The sequence below is a fragment of the Erpetoichthys calabaricus genome, chromosome 1, assembly GCF_900747795.2.
Source record: "Erpetoichthys calabaricus chromosome 1, fErpCal1.3, whole genome shotgun sequence".
Classification (NCBI taxonomy): domain Eukaryota; kingdom Metazoa; phylum Chordata; class Cladistia; order Polypteriformes; family Polypteridae; genus Erpetoichthys; species Erpetoichthys calabaricus.
In genome coordinates this window covers 345,575,727-345,593,730 of record NC_041394.2, presented here as the reverse complement: position 1 = coordinate 345,593,730, position 18,004 = coordinate 345,575,727, and the positions used below count along the sequence as shown (strand labels likewise).

The 18,004-nt window shown below is 42.6% G+C and overlaps 2 protein-coding genes across 6 annotated transcripts in view; both read right to left on the bottom strand.

Annotated features, from left to right (window-relative positions):
• Positions 1–18,004, bottom strand: part of LOC114668277 (uncharacterized) — a 555,445-nt gene that overhangs the window by 363,334 nt on the left and 174,107 nt on the right. The window lies entirely within an intron of this gene.
• LOC114668715 (tripartite motif-containing protein 16-like) overlaps positions 1–18,004 on the bottom strand; it is a 111,528-nt gene that overhangs the window by 76,192 nt on the left and 17,332 nt on the right. For 3 of the 5 annotated variants that reach the window (XM_051925797.1, XM_051925777.1, XM_028824627.2), the window contains one exon: positions 8,996–10,570. The exons of the other annotated variants lie outside the window; for them this stretch is intronic. In XM_051925797.1, the coding sequence (XP_051781757.1) occupies positions 10,044–10,570 (527 nt within the window). In that variant the 3' untranslated portion in view covers positions 8,996–10,043. Of the gene's footprint in view, positions 1–8,995; positions 10,571–18,004 lie in introns of those variants that run through there. 5 annotated transcript variants of the gene reach the window in all.

The window sequence follows — 18,004 nt, the reverse complement described above, 5'->3', positions numbered from 1 at the left end:
CTACAGCACTGGGAGCACTGCGGTTGCCCCAGCCACTGATAGCCTGTTTTCCACAGACGCGGAGATTGTGGTTCAGGATGCTCTTCAGTGTGTCATCCTGTTGGGGGGAGTCCCAAAAGAGTTTAGAAACCTTACTATATATATATATATATATATATATATATATATATATATATATATATATATAGTAGAAGATCAGCCCGGACATAGACAGACATGGACTCAAAATGTCCAAAATAACACGTTTTAATCTTACAATAAAGTCCCGCACACAACACAGTGCTCCAATAAACACAATATTACATCTTTCTTCTGCCACCTCCAATCCTCACTCGCAAACCCATCCTCCTCCACCTGACTCTGGCTTCTGAATGGAGTGAGGTGGCCTCCTTTATAGTGCACCCGGAAGTGCTCCAGGTGTCTCTTGATTAACCTCCGGCAGCACTTCCGGGTGTGGTGGAAGTGCTGCCAGAAGAGGAGTGGGGTTCCTATGCAGAGGTTAATCAAGAGACACCTGGAGCACTTCCGGGTGCACTATATAGGAGGCCGCCTCACTCCTTTCAGAAGCCAGAGTCAGGTGTAGCAGAAGTGCTGCATGCCCAGACTCTGGAGCTGTCCAGGTGCCTCCTGGTGATGGCCATGGACTTCCAGCAGGTTGAGCTTCTGAGCTCCAAATCCGTGGCCCCAATGTAAACCCAGGGGGTTGCCCTTTCGCGGGTGAGGTACTCCTGATGGTACGCCCATTCTCCCAGTCTTCTCTTATAAAGGGCGTCCCGTCCGGGCAGGATCCCCGGCTGTCCATCACACTGCCCCACCACCAGCTGAGGCTTGTAGGGCGAGGCAACCCGTCCCGCGAGGGTTGACTCTTTCCAAGCTGGAGCGCCGGTATGACCCAGTCCATGGTCCTGCCCTGTGAAACACAAGCAAGTAAAGGGTGGGGAGATGCTGCTCTGATGCTACTCCAAGGTGTCCCTCCTATTGTTATCCGGACAGTGTCGCCACCCATGCCCAAGACTGTGACATCCATAACACCGGTGATCTCCTTGTCTCCGTGCCCTTCAAAAGTGAAAACAGGATGGGAACATTCGCCCCATCTTGTCCCCAGCCGAGTTCAGGATCTCCTTCTGGCAGTGTGGAAAACACCATTTAGTTGTCCGTGAGCATGCCAGCTCACGGATCACCCTGTTGGGAGGCCCGTTCTCATCCTTCCGGGTCCTCCCTTTTTCTGTCTGGGGCACAACGATGGTCGTAGTCCCCTTATGGAATGAATAGAGACCCTGCACCGTCTGCGCCCCTGTAGACCTGTGTGAAACGGTCGCCGGCTTTTCGGGCGGAGCAGTCTGACAGCCGACACTTATCAGCCGGCGTTTTATACATGCCTCTGCCAATTCTGCCCCTACCGCACGATCCGTCATCACTGCCGCGTCCATTGTCCAAATCCCTGCTACTTGAATCTGTTCACTTATATCCCGGTTCTTTTCACTAGGGGTTTCCATTATTTTGTCCAGTACCGGTATCACTCACCTGTACCGCAGCATCAGACTGGCTGGTGAATCCCACGTCGCACTGCCTAAACCACTCCAGTACGGCTCTCAGGGGCACGCCCGCAGTTTCCTCCAGTGTCTTGATCACGCCCTTTAAGTTGCGCATAACCTGCAGAAGAGGCTGTACAGGGCGAAGGACTTTCTCCAATTCCTGTACAGCCAGCAACAAGTCACTTATGTCAGCCGGCGGTGGATTCGTGCTTCTCTCATACCCACCTGCCGGCTGCGAGCCACAAAGTTGCTGTGCTGCTTGCGCAAACTCAGTCTGGCTTCTGACCAATCGACCAATCACCGGCGGGTGATTCGACCAATCCCTGGCCGGCACTCAATACGAGCCGTCCAATCCCTCGATTGCCTTAAGGAGGGCTAGCCAGTTCTCCACCGCCTCTTCCTGCCTTTGCTTAGGCCCAGTGGGGAAGGCGAGCTGCCAGGAACTCTTCACCCGGCACTTTGTTCCTCACCATGCAGCGATCCCTCGTCCTCTTCCGTGGTCGTCTCTTTGTCGCTGCACGGGTCGGCATGCTTCGGCCACGAACGTGGATTCAGGCAGTCCCCTCCTAAAAAGCAAGACCAGGGGACAGACAGGTAAGCTCTGCCAGGCCGATCGCCCCCATGCGCGAGACTTACCTCCAGGATCCTGTCTCCCAGATCGTGCTGCCTCCAGACAGCCTCTTCAGCCACTGCATCAACCCAGGCGTACTCGACAATGACGCGTGCCTGGGGATTCGCCACTCTTAGAGCTAGCCTGCTCTTCTTCCTCCCCATTGGTAGTATGGTGCCTCTGTGGACCTCTGGGCTTTCAGACAGGGTTGTTTGTTGCAGTGTGTGCGTGCTAGAATGTGTGCGTACCTTCGTCTGCTGTGCTGAGCTGTTTTTACAAATTCTTTTATGAGGGGTCCCCACCTTTTAGCAGGTAGAGGGTCCCATCTGGGATGCCATGTAGAAGATCAGCCCGGACACAGACAGACACAGACTTAAAATGTTCAAAATAACACACATTTTAATCTTATAATAAAGTCCCACGCACAACACAGTGCTCCAATAAACACAATATTCCATCTTTCTTCTGCCACCTCCACTCCTCACTTGCAACCTCGTCCTCCTCCACCCGACTCTGGCTTCTGAATGGAGTGAGGTGGCCTCCTTTATAGTGCACCTGGAAGTGCTCCAGGTGTCTCTTGATTAACCTCCGGCAGCACTTCCAGGTGCATAGGAACCCTGCTCCTTTTCTGGCAGCACTTCCGGGTGTGGCAGAAGTGCTGCATGCCCAGACTCTGGAGCTATCCAAGTGCCCCCTGGTGATGGCTATGGACCTCCAGCAGGTTGAGCTTCTGAGCTCCAAATCTGTAAACCCAGGGGGCTGCCCTTTCGTGTCCCTGGGGAGGTACTCCTGGTAGTATGCACATTCCCCCGGTCTTCTCTTATAAAGGGTGTCCCGTCCGGGCAGGATCCCCGGCCATCCATCACAATATATATATTGTGACAGGCCCCAGCCGGGATGCCTCTATGCTGAAGGACCAGGGGAGGGAATGTACCCAGAGCATTATCTCCCCTGGAGCCCTAGGTGACATTCTCCTTGGGTTGCAGTGGTGCCTCAGACTCACACAGTGCTCCATGGGAGTTGGAGTTTGGTGCAGCCCTGTTGGGTTCCGTTGGCACCACTAGGGGGTGGTGTTGTGGATACTGCTGAGCCTTGGGTGCAGCACTTCCGCCACACAAGGAAGTGTTGCCAGAAGAAGGTCAATGAACACCTGGAGCACTTCCAGGTGCCTTATAAAGGGATCCAGTGAGCAGTACTAGAGGAGCCAGAGTCGAAAGGAGCTGGATGAAGCTTGCCTGAAAAGTGGAAGCGGAAGGACAAAGAAAGGAAGAGAAGAAGAAGAAATGTGCTGTGTACTGTGTTGTGAATTGTGCTGTGCCTGTGGGAAATGTGGGAAGGCATTTCTCTGGGGGTAAAGAAAAAATAAAATATGTGTGCTGGATTGAAGCCGCGTTTGAAAAAAAAGGCGAAGAAAGGCTCATGAAGCACTGTACCTGCTCCAGTGAGAGAAGGAAGACCAGGCAAATCCCAAAAGCAGAGGGCCACCAAGTGCCCATTGTCACCAATGTCACCCAAATCAGCGTGTTGAGAAGAGAGGCCACCCTGAAAAGAGATGCACCAGAAGACAGGATCCACAACAAGGTAGGCACCGGGCCCAGGGATGATTTGCCATGGGACTCTTTAAAGTCTGTACTGTGTGCCTACCTCCTGGATGCTGAAAAATCAATTTTTCTGATTTCAAAAATTAAGTATATACTTTTGTGGCTAGCTTTGTGAAAGTCTAATGAGGAGACCCTTTGCGTCTGGAGTACCCACATTTTATCTGTGAGAGCATCCACTACACAACCAGTGCTTACAATATGTGCTGAAAAGTATGAGGTAGAAAGGGAGTGGCATGCAATTCACAATAAAACACAGTCACTCCACAATGGAGAGATTATCATTCATAGTAAATGCAAGAAGAGTGAAATTAAACAATTTTTTTAAAATTATATTTTATTTTATTGATTTTAATTAAAAGCAAGACAATCAATTAGAACAATCAAACCAAACTCAGCAAGATTAGAATTCAAAGAAAAAATAATATCCTTTTCTCTGATATAGAAGCTTATCTCTCTATTATAACAAAAAAATCCTGGGATGAGATGTCACTTTTTCAAAGAGATAGTTTGACATCCCGCGAGACGAGACTTAGTGGCAAGAGATTTAACCACGCCCGGGACCGGAAATAAAAGGCAAAGAGTAGATGACAAAGCAGAACGTCATAAAGAATTCAAAAACGTTGGCATGATACACATGCAGAGCAAGTTAGAGATAATGAAAGTAGAAAAATTCGAAAGTCTCAAAAAAATGATAGCAAAGATCACATTAGTGCAAACAAATGGAAAATATTACTCAGTGAAATAACAGAACAACGAAAAGAGATCGAACTTTAAGTCGGAGATTTGTAGATCGTCTAATTCATGTTGCCATCAGGGAAAAGTAGTGTTTCTTCCTAATGAAGAGGCGTATCCACGTGAATTAAAAGATTTATTGTTTGGTGAAAGTGAAATCCACGTACGCGAGTGGCAGAGACGTGAAGTGGCTGGCTTGTAGCGCTGGGGGGTTGGCGAGCGAAGTGAGCAGGGGGCAGAGCCCCCTAGTTCTAAAATGTTATTGATTAGATCCAGCAATATTTTTTAAAATGTTTTGGAAAAAAAAAATTTTGAATGGATCCTATAAGTAAGACTTAGATTTTTTGCAATTTCAAATAGAATAGAACAGGGGTAGGCAACGTCGGTCCTGGAGTGCCACAGTATGTGCAGGTTTTTGTTCCAACCCAGTTCCTTAACGAGAACTCAATTATTGCTGATGAAGCACATATTGCTTAAGTGACATTTTAATGCTTCATTTTAGTGGTCTCGCTTGTTAAGGTTCTCCAACCTTAATTGCTTATTTCAATCTTAAACTGCTGCATTCAGTGTTTGAATTGCTCCTTATTAGCAATAAGATGTAAAAGACAAAGCAGCCAGCAGTTCTCCAGCTAGCTTTTTTCCAATTACATCTGTGTGTGTTCATCATGCACGGTTTGATTTAATAAAACACTTAATAGAAAAATGTGACAGACTGAAAATGATCTGTTTTAGGCTTCAAATCATTTGGATGATATCCTTGGAAAGGAAAAAAATCTACGATATAAGAGCCTTACATTGCACAGACTAACAAGCCATAAAATTAAATAAGGTCTGAGACTGGCAATGATTGGTTTCTAATTAAGCAATTGGGTTGAATGAAAACCTGTAGCCACTGCGGCTCACCAGGACCGACATTGCCTACCCCTGTTTTACATCTTATTGCTAATAAGGAGCAATTAAAACACTGAATGCAGCAGTTTAAGATTGAAATAAGCAATTAAGGTTGGAGAACCTTAACAAGCGAGACCACTAAAATGAAGCATTAAAATGTCACTTAAGCAATATGTGCTTCATCAGCAATAATTGAGTTCTCGTTAAGGAACTGGGTTGGAACAAAAACCTGCACATACTGTGGCACTCCAGGACCGACATTGCCTACCCCTGGAATAGAACATCAGTTACCCACTGACTTAAAAGTGGTGGGGTGGGATTCTTGCAGTTGAGCAAAATAAGTCTATGTGCTAGTAGTGAGGGAAAGGCAAATACGATTTTTCTGTCTTTCTCCACTTTAAGCCCATCTGGGAGTCCACCAAACACAGCTTTTAATGGGTCAGGAGTGATTGTGACACCAAGGCTATCTGATAGAAATTCATAGTATTTTATAGCTATGAAGCCTATTGTTGTGTCGACACTAACGGTTACGGAGGTAGAAAGGATAAATAGCAAACCTCTCTTCCCCCCACAACACCCCCTCACCCAATGTGCCTCACCAAATGTGCCAGACCACACTTCATGAACTCCCAGTCCTCTGACATGTCAGGAGACAAAGCATGTCCAGAACAAAATGACCCCCCTCTCCACCCACCACCCCAGTAGCAGTGCAGAAAATGTTAAAATTGACGTATCTTTTGAAAGTAATGTCCAAATACAATAAACCTAGGGAATGATGTTAAACAGCTCCCATGGAGACTGAGATAACGTATCACAGTATATTCCCAATACGATATATAAAAAAAAAATCACTGTAAGTAGCTTGTTACTTTATAGTTGCCAAAAAGTGCATATATTCAATTAAATAAATTTCAATATCATATAATAGTTGAAGTTTACAAAACAGATAGATAGATAGATAGATAGATAGATAGATAGATAGATAGATAGATAGATAGATAGATAGATAGATAGATAGATAAAAAAGGAAAGGTGGTTGAAAAGGAAATAAAACATATAGTTATGTTAAATGTTACATAACAAATGGTCCAAGTTGCACGCTGCAAGCAGAATCTTCTTTGCCTTGCCAGAACACGGTATGGCTCATGATTATGTTTCAAAAGAATGTCAGGATAAGTCTTCTTAGCTCTTTTCCTGCTTCATTCGGAGAGCTAAAAATGTAAAACTGACCTTCAATATCCACTTTCAATTTGTCGGGATACAAGAGGCTGTATCTGATTTCGGCTTTGTGCAGGTGCTGTTTGATTCTGTAGTAAGCCGCACATTTAGCAGCTTTTGAAGGGGAGAAATCTTGGAAAATACGAATGTGATTATTTTCAAATATAAACTCCTTTTTCAGTCTAAGATGGGACATGAAGTCTTTAGCCTGTAGTTTGTCGAAACATCCAATAATACTTCTTGGCTTTGGGGCCTTCGATCCACATATACGGTAGACTGCTGAGATCTCAGTGTCTGATTTGAAGTCCTGTCCAGTTATTTTAGAGAACAGTTTCAGCTATAAATTTCACCGGGTTTGGACTTTCCCATTTTTCAGGGAGGCCTTTGATTCTGATGTTGTTCCTTCTACATCTGTCTTCCTGCACAGCTACTGTAGTTTGTCACTGAGCACTTTGAATTCTGATTTTGCAGCCTTTGCTTTTTCATCAGAAGTGAATGTCCATTTTTCAACTACTGTATTTCAATAGGAGTCATAAACGTTGGCTTAACATCTTCAAGCTGTGCAGGAGGTATTCTAATTTTACTCTCTAGCTTACTCATATTTTCCTGTATTTTTTAATTAATTATTTCTAGAATTTCTGTAAAGGCTGTAGTTAACTTAGTACTAAAATGTTTCTCCAGGTCTTTTATATCCTGATACTGATTCTCATTTTTCTTGTTTAGATCCTTTATTTCTTTCTTTATCACCCCTATATCCTTCTTTATATCACTCTTTATCTCATTTATGTCCCCCCTCCCCAAGTGCAGCAATCACTACCTTCAGCTCGGACAGTGTGCTTCAGTCTTCTCTATGCTCTATAGACGCATTTATGAGTCCAAATGGGGTTGTTGCTTCTGACTCACAGCAGATATTAGCTGTAGTTGACAGCAAGGATAAAAGAGGCCATACTCGGTTCCAATAATTCTTCTGTAATTGACAAATTCTTCTTGCCCGCCTCGCTCACAATTTCACTCCCACTTTTGCTTTCGGCTGGAGCCGATGCTGCAGTGTCAGGTCCTGGCAGATCTAACCCTTTGCCTGTCTGTCCCAGGTCAGTCTCTGGTAGGCCATACCATGAACTTGAGGTCAGTTTTGACTTTGGTGAGAGTTTAGCATCCTTATCCTTTTCTTTCTGAACCCTGTATTTGCTACTCCTGCTTATTTATAGGCTGGAGTGGTGGCTCTGTGGCTAAGGATCTGCACTGGCAATCGGAAGGTTGCCGGTTTGAATCCTGTAAATGCCAATAGGGACTCTGCTTTGTTGGGCCCTTGAGCAAGACCTGCAATTGCTGAGCACTTTGAGTAGTGAGAAAAGTGCTATATACATGCAAAGAATTTATTTATTTTATACTCATGTATAATGTAAATACAGGATACCTTGGGATGATAGTAAAAAGAGAAAGGATAAAATAACACCGCTGCTAACGGAGCTCAGCTCTAGCCATCCACCTCACTCAACAAATGTGTTTTTATGGAATTTATAAGTCAGTTCCTTCCTTATGCCTTGACAAGCTGTGCCTCATCCCACACCATGCCTCCTTGAGTGAGAAGACCATAAATTGGACTAAGTGGTTTTCTGAATGGAAATAAAAGGGAGAAAACTGAATATAAGTTTTTTGTTTTATTTTCATAAGACCTGTGTGAAATAGCGATGAACAGATTATGGCATTATGAGGGATATGATATGTGAGCTAAGCAACATCACAACCCAGTGGCAATTGGAGTCACGTCCTCATGCACATCTAGACGCTGCTCTGAAGGGCTACACACAAATTTACAACGTCCTCAGTTTTCTCAACGGTTTCTTAATCGGCAGTACATGGCAAGTTAAGTCAATGTATGTATATCACAAGTCTGTTGCAGTCAACTCCATAAATATTCACTATTAGAAGTATCAGCTTTCAGATTCATTCATTTTTATTTTTCCAGTCCACTCAACTCTCCCACAGCCTATATGACATGAAGATTGATTCCATTTTATTTGGTGCCTTCTCTAAGACTCCGTTTGTCATCATTATAAACACTTCACTTTAGACTCACTGACATAATACTTTATTTTATATTTTTTTCTAAATAAAACAAAGTATTTTGGTATTAGATCACCTCTGTCAGGACTGTGGTGGAAATTCTCTACATCCGCCATGGTCAGTTGATTAACTAGACCCTTCCACTTGGTAGGGTCACCATATTGATCTTATAATGTGATGCTGGCAAACACCTTCATGATATCAACAGTTAAATGAAAAATAAAAAATGGACTTGAGTTTTGATTAATCCCACCATTTTAGGAGTTCACATCATCAAATTAAGGCCACATATTGTGGTGACCCTCATGTTCCACTCTAACCCCACATCTTTGCTCACTCTGATGCTGATTAATATTTAACATTATGATAATTATTTGTAACTTGTTGTTTAAGAATTATTTAGTAACATAAAGAACAGCTTTCTTTAACAAAATCATTGTAAACTCCCCAATGTTTTAAGAATGCTGATGCCAGTTTGTAAAAGTGCTTTGTTACAACTCTGTGAAGGAAATTCGATGAGCCACAAACCCCCCAGGTAGGCCATAAACTGAAAAGGGCAATCAAGCTGGATGAAACTGTGTGGTAATCGGCCATGAGTCTTGTCGACACAAGAACTGGCATGAAGCAAGGACTGGAGGACTGTAGTGTGGCTGATCAGGAGTGGTTGTTGAAACAGGTGGCCTACTCTGTACCACAACACCCCACTGGTGAATCACATGTGACAGGAACTGGTATAATGTTGGTCTCTCTGTTGCCACTTATCCATCTTGAAGAGGACCAACTCCGGCTCAATGGCTATATTAAGACAGGCAGGCTACTTGGCTCTGTTCAGATGATGGGCTTACCAAGAAGAAGAAAAATTGAGTGTAACCACAAGTTATGTGCCACCTGAAGCTACACAGCTACACATCAGATTGTATTATTGTAAACCAACATGCACGCATTTTTACTTTGCTTATGATTTTTGGTCATATTATTTCTAATATATAATTAAATCTGTAACTTTGTTGTGCCTGAGCTTTTACTCTGGGGTTACAGGTATTAACTGGAAAGAAAAGGAAATGCTGAGCTGCAGTAACTGACAGTGTGGTAAGAGTATGGGATTTGTGACATTTTCTTAAATTCTTCATAATAAGGAGTATAAAAAATGAGAACAGGGTCATCTAGGGCCCCACAATGTATTAACATGTGTTTTTTTTATTTAAGGCCAAGTGTAAGTTTTACATTATTAAAAAAGCACCTCTATGTGGACATTGAAGGAACTAAACATTAACTGGTGCTGTTTATGTTCAGTTGGTGTGCAGAATTTTCTCTTCGCTCTAAAACAACAAGAAAGCCTTTTTGGCAGAAGAAATCATGTGAGCTGCAAATGACACTGGACAGAGGAGTTCAGAGAGAGCAGATAGTCACACTGGTGTCCCACTCAAACCCAAACCCAGGATAGAGCGGCTCAGTAAAGGAGGCGTTAAATCTCTGCAGGAGGGTCATTGTGTCTGAGATGCTATAAAATGACAGAGAGCCAGCAGAACAGTCCAAATACACACCTATTCTGTGGCTACAGGGGACACTGATTTTAGTCGTCTCATTATTGTGCCATGCAGTATAACCGGAATCAGAGCAGAACAAACTCCAGGACTTGTCATTTTCTCCAAGAGAACTCTCATCTCCCCCTCCTTTCCTTTCAATTCCTTTATACGTCACTCCAATCGCAGCTCCTTTTCCACTCCACTCGAGCTCCCAGTAACAGCGAGTGCCACTCAGAGCTTCTCTGCAGAGAACCTGGAGCCAATTGTCAAATCTGTCAGGATGATCAGGGTATGAGGCCTCTGCCTCCTCACTAGTCACCTGCTTGTTTTCCTCAGACAGATGGAGATTTCTGTGTGCTGTGTTGGGGTCCAAGGTGAGTGGACAGGAGTCTGAATTGAAAGAAAAGAAAATGAGTGAAGAAATCTGCTGACATTGTAATGATGCCTGAGACTTAAACGTGAGGGTAGCAGAATATTAAACACAAAGAATTTCATTGGACACCTTCATGAACCTTTGAATATCATATGGCTATTGTTATGTCACCAACTTAATTTGAAATAAATCATCTGAGATCAATAAACTGAAAGAATTTATCATCAAAGTGCTGGACATCAGAGGTGTGGCGGTACTGTAGACCAGCAGAGGGCAGCACCCCTCAGACTTTACTGTAGATCAGCCCACTGTCAGGTGGTGAGTCCTTCAGTACTATGTGGTCACTTTGGGGTACAGAAAGAATGGAATGTGGAGACTATAAGCTGAGTGACAGCTGTCATGAAAACAAGCAAGAAAAAACACAACAGTGAGCAAGAGGTGAAAAGAAGAGAATGGTGATTAGCAGACAAAAGATCAGAGGGTCAAAAGAAGTGAAAGAGCCAGAGGAATGAAGAGAAGTGGCAGAGCTGGAGGAGACACATGAGGCCAAAGAGGAACAGGATGTGGATCCGGTGAGTAAGACAGAATAAATAAGGAGAGAAATAGCAAGAAATAAAATTGGAAGGAAAGGAAGAAATGACATGTAGTAACCCAACAAAGCTTGCCAGTCCTATCCATTTAATTCTTCCAAAATAACATCAAGTTGAGTTGTGAAAGTCCCTAAAGATCTAATGTCTACCACACTACTTGGCCACACTACTTGGCCATAATGTACAGCGGCATGCAAAGATTTGGGCCCACTTGCTTAAACTATCAGTTACAGTGAATAGTGAAGTGAGCAGAAGATGAATTGATCACCAAAAAGCATAAAGTTAAAGATGACACACTTTTTTCAGCATTTGTGCAAGTTTAGTGCATTGTTTTTGTTTTGTGCAATTGTACAGCGAAGAAAGAAGACTCTGGAATGGTGGTGTTGTGACTGTTTTACTGGGCAGTGACACCCTCACAAATATGAGTAGAGTCAGAAGAAGAAAACCTTTCATACATCCTAGCCACAAAATTCAGCACTTGAAGTTTGCAAATGAACATCGAAACAAGCCTGATGAATTTTGGAAACAAGTCCAATGTACTGATGAAGTTAAAATAGAACTTTTTGGCCTCGATGTGCAAAGGTTTGTTTGGAGAAAAAAGGGGACAGAATACCAAGAAAAGAGCATGTCTCCAACTATTAAACATGGTAGTGTATCAATCAGGCTTTGGGCTTGTGTTGTTCCTTGCGCCACTGGCAGCATGTCATTGGTAGAGGGAAGAGTTGATTCAAATAAATACGAACAAATTCTGGAAGCAAACATCACACCATCTGTAAAAAATGTTGAAGTGAAAAAGATGAAGTACAACAAAATGATGATCTGAAAAACATACCTTCAAATCTACAATGGAATACCTCAAGAGGCACAATCTGATGGTTTTGCTATGGCCCTCACAGCCTCCTGACCTAAACATCATTGAAAATTTGTGGAGAGAACTCAAAAGAGCAGTATATGGAAGATGGCCTAGGAATCTTGCAGAATTAGAAGCCTTTTGCAATGACAAAGGAGTGAAAATACCCCAAGTAAGAACTGAAAGACTCTTAGCTGGCTACACAAAGTGTTTACAAGTTGTGATACTTGACAAAAGGGGTCTTACTAAGTACTGAATATGTCAGGTGCCCAAACCTTTGGTTCAGGCCCTTCTCATTTTTTTGGTATTTTGTACCTGTGAATGATGGAAATAAAAATGTAACCTTGCTTAAAATATTAAAGAAATGTGTCATCTTTAACTTGATGCCTTTTGTTGATCAGTTCATCTTCTGCTCACTTAACTGTTCACAGTAACAGACATTTTAATCTAAGGGGCCAAAACTTTTTCATGCAACTGTATCTATGCTTCTCTTTGTGAACAAAAGCTTCACATAACTGAGTTCTTAAGGAGGTTAGCAAGTACAGATATAAACCCTTGATGCATATTTTTTGGAAGTCACTGCACACCGGGGGACATTCCAAAGGACTGGAAAATGGAAAATATTACCCTGTTGTATAAAAAGGGTGACAGGGCAGATCCAAGCAACTATAGGCCAGTAAGCTTAAAAAAATTAATGGAAGGAATTATTAAGGATAAGATTGAGCAACACATGGCGATAACAGGAGTTTTATGGAGGTCAAAGTTTCTAATATTCTGGAATTCTATGAAGCAACCAAAGGATATGATCAAAGTGGAGCATATGATATTATTTACCTGGACTTTAAGAAAGCACTTGATAAGGTGCCACATGAGAGGCTGGGCATCAAATTAAAAGAAGTGGGAGTTCAGGGTGACGTTTTTAGATGGGTGGAGAATTGGCTCAGACACAGGAAGCAGAGGGTGATGGTGTGAGGAACCTCAGCAGAACTGGCCGATGTTAAGGGTGGTGTTCCACAGGGGTCAGTACTAGGGCTGATGCTATTTTTAAAATATGAAATGATTTGGATAAGAATATAAGTAACAAGCTGGTTAAGTTTGTACATACCAAACTAGATCCTAGCACTGTTAAATCAGTACAGAAGGACTTGGATAGCATAAAGGCTTGGGCAGATTTATGGCAGATGAAATTTAATGTCAGTAAATGTAAAGTATTACACACAGGAAGTAAAAATGTTAGGTTTGAATACACAATGGGCGGTCAGAAAATTGAGAGTACACCTTATGAGAAGGATTTAGGAGTCATAGTGGACTCTATGCTATCAACTTTCCATAATTGTTCAGAAGCCATAAAGGAGGCTAACAGAATGTGATGTTATATAGCACCTTGATGTGTGGAGTACAAGTCCAAGGAGGTTCTGCTCAAGCTTTATAACACACTGGTGAGGCCTCATCTGGAGTCCTGTTTGGTCTCCAGGCTACAAAAAGGACAAAGCAGAGCTGGAAGAATATCTGCTCAGTTTTAAGTGTCTCTTCAGGGTTTATATTCTGCTCTGTTAACTTTAAATCCTATTGCCAGGAAAATATATGTAGTTGTTTAACAATAAGTAATGAAGTGGGTTTCATATATGTTAAACAGTTTCATACTAGTTATTTTCTTTAAGTGTTGGCCAAATCTGTATCTTTATAGGTACTTATTAAGTATAACATACTATAAAATCTGTCCTCTCTACCCTTCGTGGGCTAAAATGGACATTGATGGGATCCTGGTTGAACGCTCAGCATCAGTCCGTAATCTGGGTGTTATCTTTGATCAGCTCCTTACTTTTCAAACACACATTAGCTCAATAGTACAGACTGCATTTTTTCATCTCTGTAACATTGCTCATCTGCATTCTTTCCTCAGTGTAATGATACTGAAACACTCATTTACGCTTTCATCACTACCTGTCTGGACTATTGCAATGCTTTGTTTTATGGCCTACCGACTAAATATATCAATAGATTACAATGTATTCAGAACTCTGCTGCTCGTTTACTTACACACACTAAAAAATCTGCTCACATCACTCCTGTCCTCTATGATCTACACTGGTTACCAGTTTCTTCAAGAATCAAATATAAAATGATTCTTCTCACCTTTAAAGCCCTTCATGGTTTAGCCCCTCATTATCTGTCTGAGCTGCTGCTTCCTTACACTCCTGCCCGTGCATTATGATCATCAGACGCTAACTTAGTCACTGTAGCTAAACACAGGTTAGTAACTATGGGGGGACAGAGCTTTTAGTGTGGTGGCCCATAAAATTTGGAATTCTCTTCCTCTCAGCCTTCGCGAGGAAAAATCTATCATTCATTTCAAACTCCTGTTAAAAACACATCTCTTCAATGAGTATTATTCATTTTCTTGTATGTAACTTCTACTGTCTTGTTAATGTGTTTATTGAATTGTAAAGTGTCCATGAGTGTATGAAAGGTGCTACATAAATAAAACTTATTATTATTATTATTATTAAAATATGTTCACAGGCAGACATTAGAGTCATGTGAATACAATGCTTTGTGAAATGAATAACTTAGAATCCTGACAGTTACTGATAAGACAATCAATTATCTCAGTAAGCAATAAAACTGATAAATGTTTGCTAACTAACTAACACAAGGCCTAACTCTTGTTTGTATGAACTAAGCAGGTTGACACTGATTGATGGAATGGCAAGAGTGGGAAGATGTTTAAGCTATAAAAGTGCAAACAGCTTTAACAATGGCATCCATATCCATATCCATATTACTATATATACTATTACTAAACGAGAATGGTAAACCGGATGGACGCAGGGACATCCGGCCATGGGCCGTGGACGCAAAAGACGTACTGCGCAGGCGCCCCACAAATCCCCCCCCTCCAAGCAACGGAAACCGGATGGAATGCAACGTAAAATAAGAAATGAGGCACCGCGCCCATAGCACACAGAAAAAAGGAGTCAGACGCCGGCGCCGCACACAGCGCACTGCACACGAAACGGGACACACACAAAGAAGAGGATTGAGACCTATGACACACAAAGCCCCCCTCCAGTAACTGAAATAAGAAATGAGGCGACACGCCCCTAGAACACCAAAAACAAAGGAGTCACACACAAGCGCCACATAGCACACGAAACGGTTCACACACAAAAAAGACGATTCAGACCCACGACACACAAACACCCTCTCCACTAACAGAAATAACAACTCAGGCAACAAGCCCCTGGCACACAAAAAAAAGAAGACGCGAGCGCCACACAAAGCCCATTGGACACGAAACGGGACAGACTACGGACATAGCACACGAAACGTACACAAAAAGGACGATTCAGACCCACGACCACACTAACAAATAAGAAATGACACACAAAGCCCCATTTCTGAACGAACCGTCCGTATTAAACATACGTCATCTCAACACATTAACACTATGCAGCATAGGTGGATCTCATTACAATGAGGCACTATTAACCGTTCAACCGCAGAAAAGGCTCCATATTAACAGTGAGTGCGATCCTCCTTATTACTTATCCATATTTCTAACGCTGAAGAACAAACAAGTCATGAATTCACGATCACGGGTACAAAATGATACGGCTCGGGTAACAGGACCAAACACACGAACCCGCATGAAAAAAAACAATACACGTCGGCGCCTACAACGCGCTTCTGAAACTCCGGAAGAAAAAATGTCTCGGCTCCAAAAACGCAAAGCTCAACTAACACAGTTACAGAAACGAAACCAGATGGACAGACACAATCAACGTAGACGCATGCAGCGCGCGTCTCACAGTACTGCATCGAAACAGGCACGGGTTCAAAACGAAACACCTCCCGTCTCAGACATACAGAAACAGCAGCAAAGGGACAAAATAAATAAACGCAGACGTCTACAACGCGTATCTGAATTGCCGGTAAACAAGCAGGCAAGGCTCCAAAAACAGACAGCTCAACTGACCGACATACAAAAACGGGCAAGGCTCAATACAAACAATGCACGCCGTAAACTACAACGGGCTTCTCACACAGCACAGGCAAATCGATTACAGCTCCAAAACAACACGTCCCAAATACTGGACATACAACGACGCTCCTCTCAAACGGCACAAGCAAAAGATACACGTCACAGACATCAATGCCAGACACCTGCTAAACGCTTGCGCCAGTTAGCTGACAACGCGTTCAATAATAAGTCCACTATTCAGGAAAATTCATTGGGATTAATGAATGTCATTTGCAATCATTGTCATTCACTTAACTACCCTGAAGAAACAACTGGCAATACAAGTAATGAATTTACACGTTGTTGTCAAAAGGGTCAGATTAGACTGCCTCCTTTACATTCATATCCTGAATATCTACAGAAACTTCTAACTAACGATGTACCTGAAAGTAAAAACTTTATGAACTGCATTAGATCCTACAAATCGCTATCCACTATGAACATGAACAGTAGCAATGCACGTGGCATCCGTCTTGCAAAACTGTTAATTATTGATGAATGTACAATGGCATCCAGTCACTTACTCAACACCACTGATAAACTTCTACAAACGTTGATGAATAATAATACAGTGATCCCTCGCTATATCGTGCTTCACCTTTCGCGGCTTCACTCCATCGCGGATTTTATATGTAAGCATATTTAAATATATATCGCGGATTTTTCGCTGCTTCGCGGGTTTCTGCGGACAACGGGTCTTTTAATTTCTGGTACATGCTTCCTCAGTTGGTTTGCCCAGTTGATTTCATACAAGGGACGCTATTGGCAGATGGCTGAGAAGCTACCCAGCTTACTTTCTCTCTCTCTCTCTTGCGCTGACGTAGGGGGGTGTGAGCAGGGGGGCTGTTCGCACACCTAGACGATAGGGACGTTGCTACCTTCTGTGTGCAGCTGCTTCCTGAAGGACATGCTGCACGGTGCTTCGCATACTTAAAAGCAAACAGCCCTATTGATTTGTTTGCTTTCCTATCTCTTTCTGACAGACTCTGCTCCTGACGTGCACTCCTTTGAAGAGGAAAATATGTTTGCTTCCTTTTAATTGTGAGACGGAACTGTCATCTCTGTCTTGTCATGGAGCACAGTTTAAACTTTTGAAAAAGAGACAAATGTTTGTTTGCAGTGTTTGAAGAACGTTCCTGTCTCTCTACAACCTCCTGTGTTTCTGCGCAAATCTGTGACCCAAGCATGACAATATAAAAATAACCATATAAACATATGGTTTCTACTTCGCGGATTTTCTTATTTCGCGGGTGGCTCTGGAACGCAACCCCCACGATGGAGGAGGGATTACTGTATTCCCTTTGAAAGAAAGGTACTTTTATTAGGAGGAGATTTTACGCAGTGCTTAGCTATTGTTCCACATGCCATACGCTCACCTATTGTTCAGTGCACCTTAAAATATGCAGACAATTGGCATCGCTTTCAAAAGATACAGTTAGTACAAAACATGCGATGTCCAGATCCAGATTATAACAATTGTTTATTACAACTGGGAGATGGTACACTCACCAATACAGATGGACTTCACCCACATATTATTACAATTCCTCAAGCCTTTATCTGCGACGACTTAGTTAGAGATATTTGGAACAGCAATCTCATTAGACCAAATACCCCTTTTAACACAACGCACTATATTATATCCAAAAAATATTAATGTGGATCACATAAATAACCAAGTCATTGCATTACTTCCTGAAGAGACACAACTCTTTCTAAACTCTGACAAAGTTGACTCTGACGACGACAATGACCATCTTCATTTCCCCTTAGAATATTTAAACACTATTAACCCAGCCGGATTAACACGACACAATCTTAGCCTTAAAACCAGAACAATAATCATGCTATTAAGAAACCTTAACACTAAACAGGGTTTATGCAATGGCACACGTTTGGTCATCACCACCATGACACACAATGTTATTCAAGCGACAGTTCTTACAGGATCACATGCTAACAACACTGTTCCGATTCCTAGAATTGA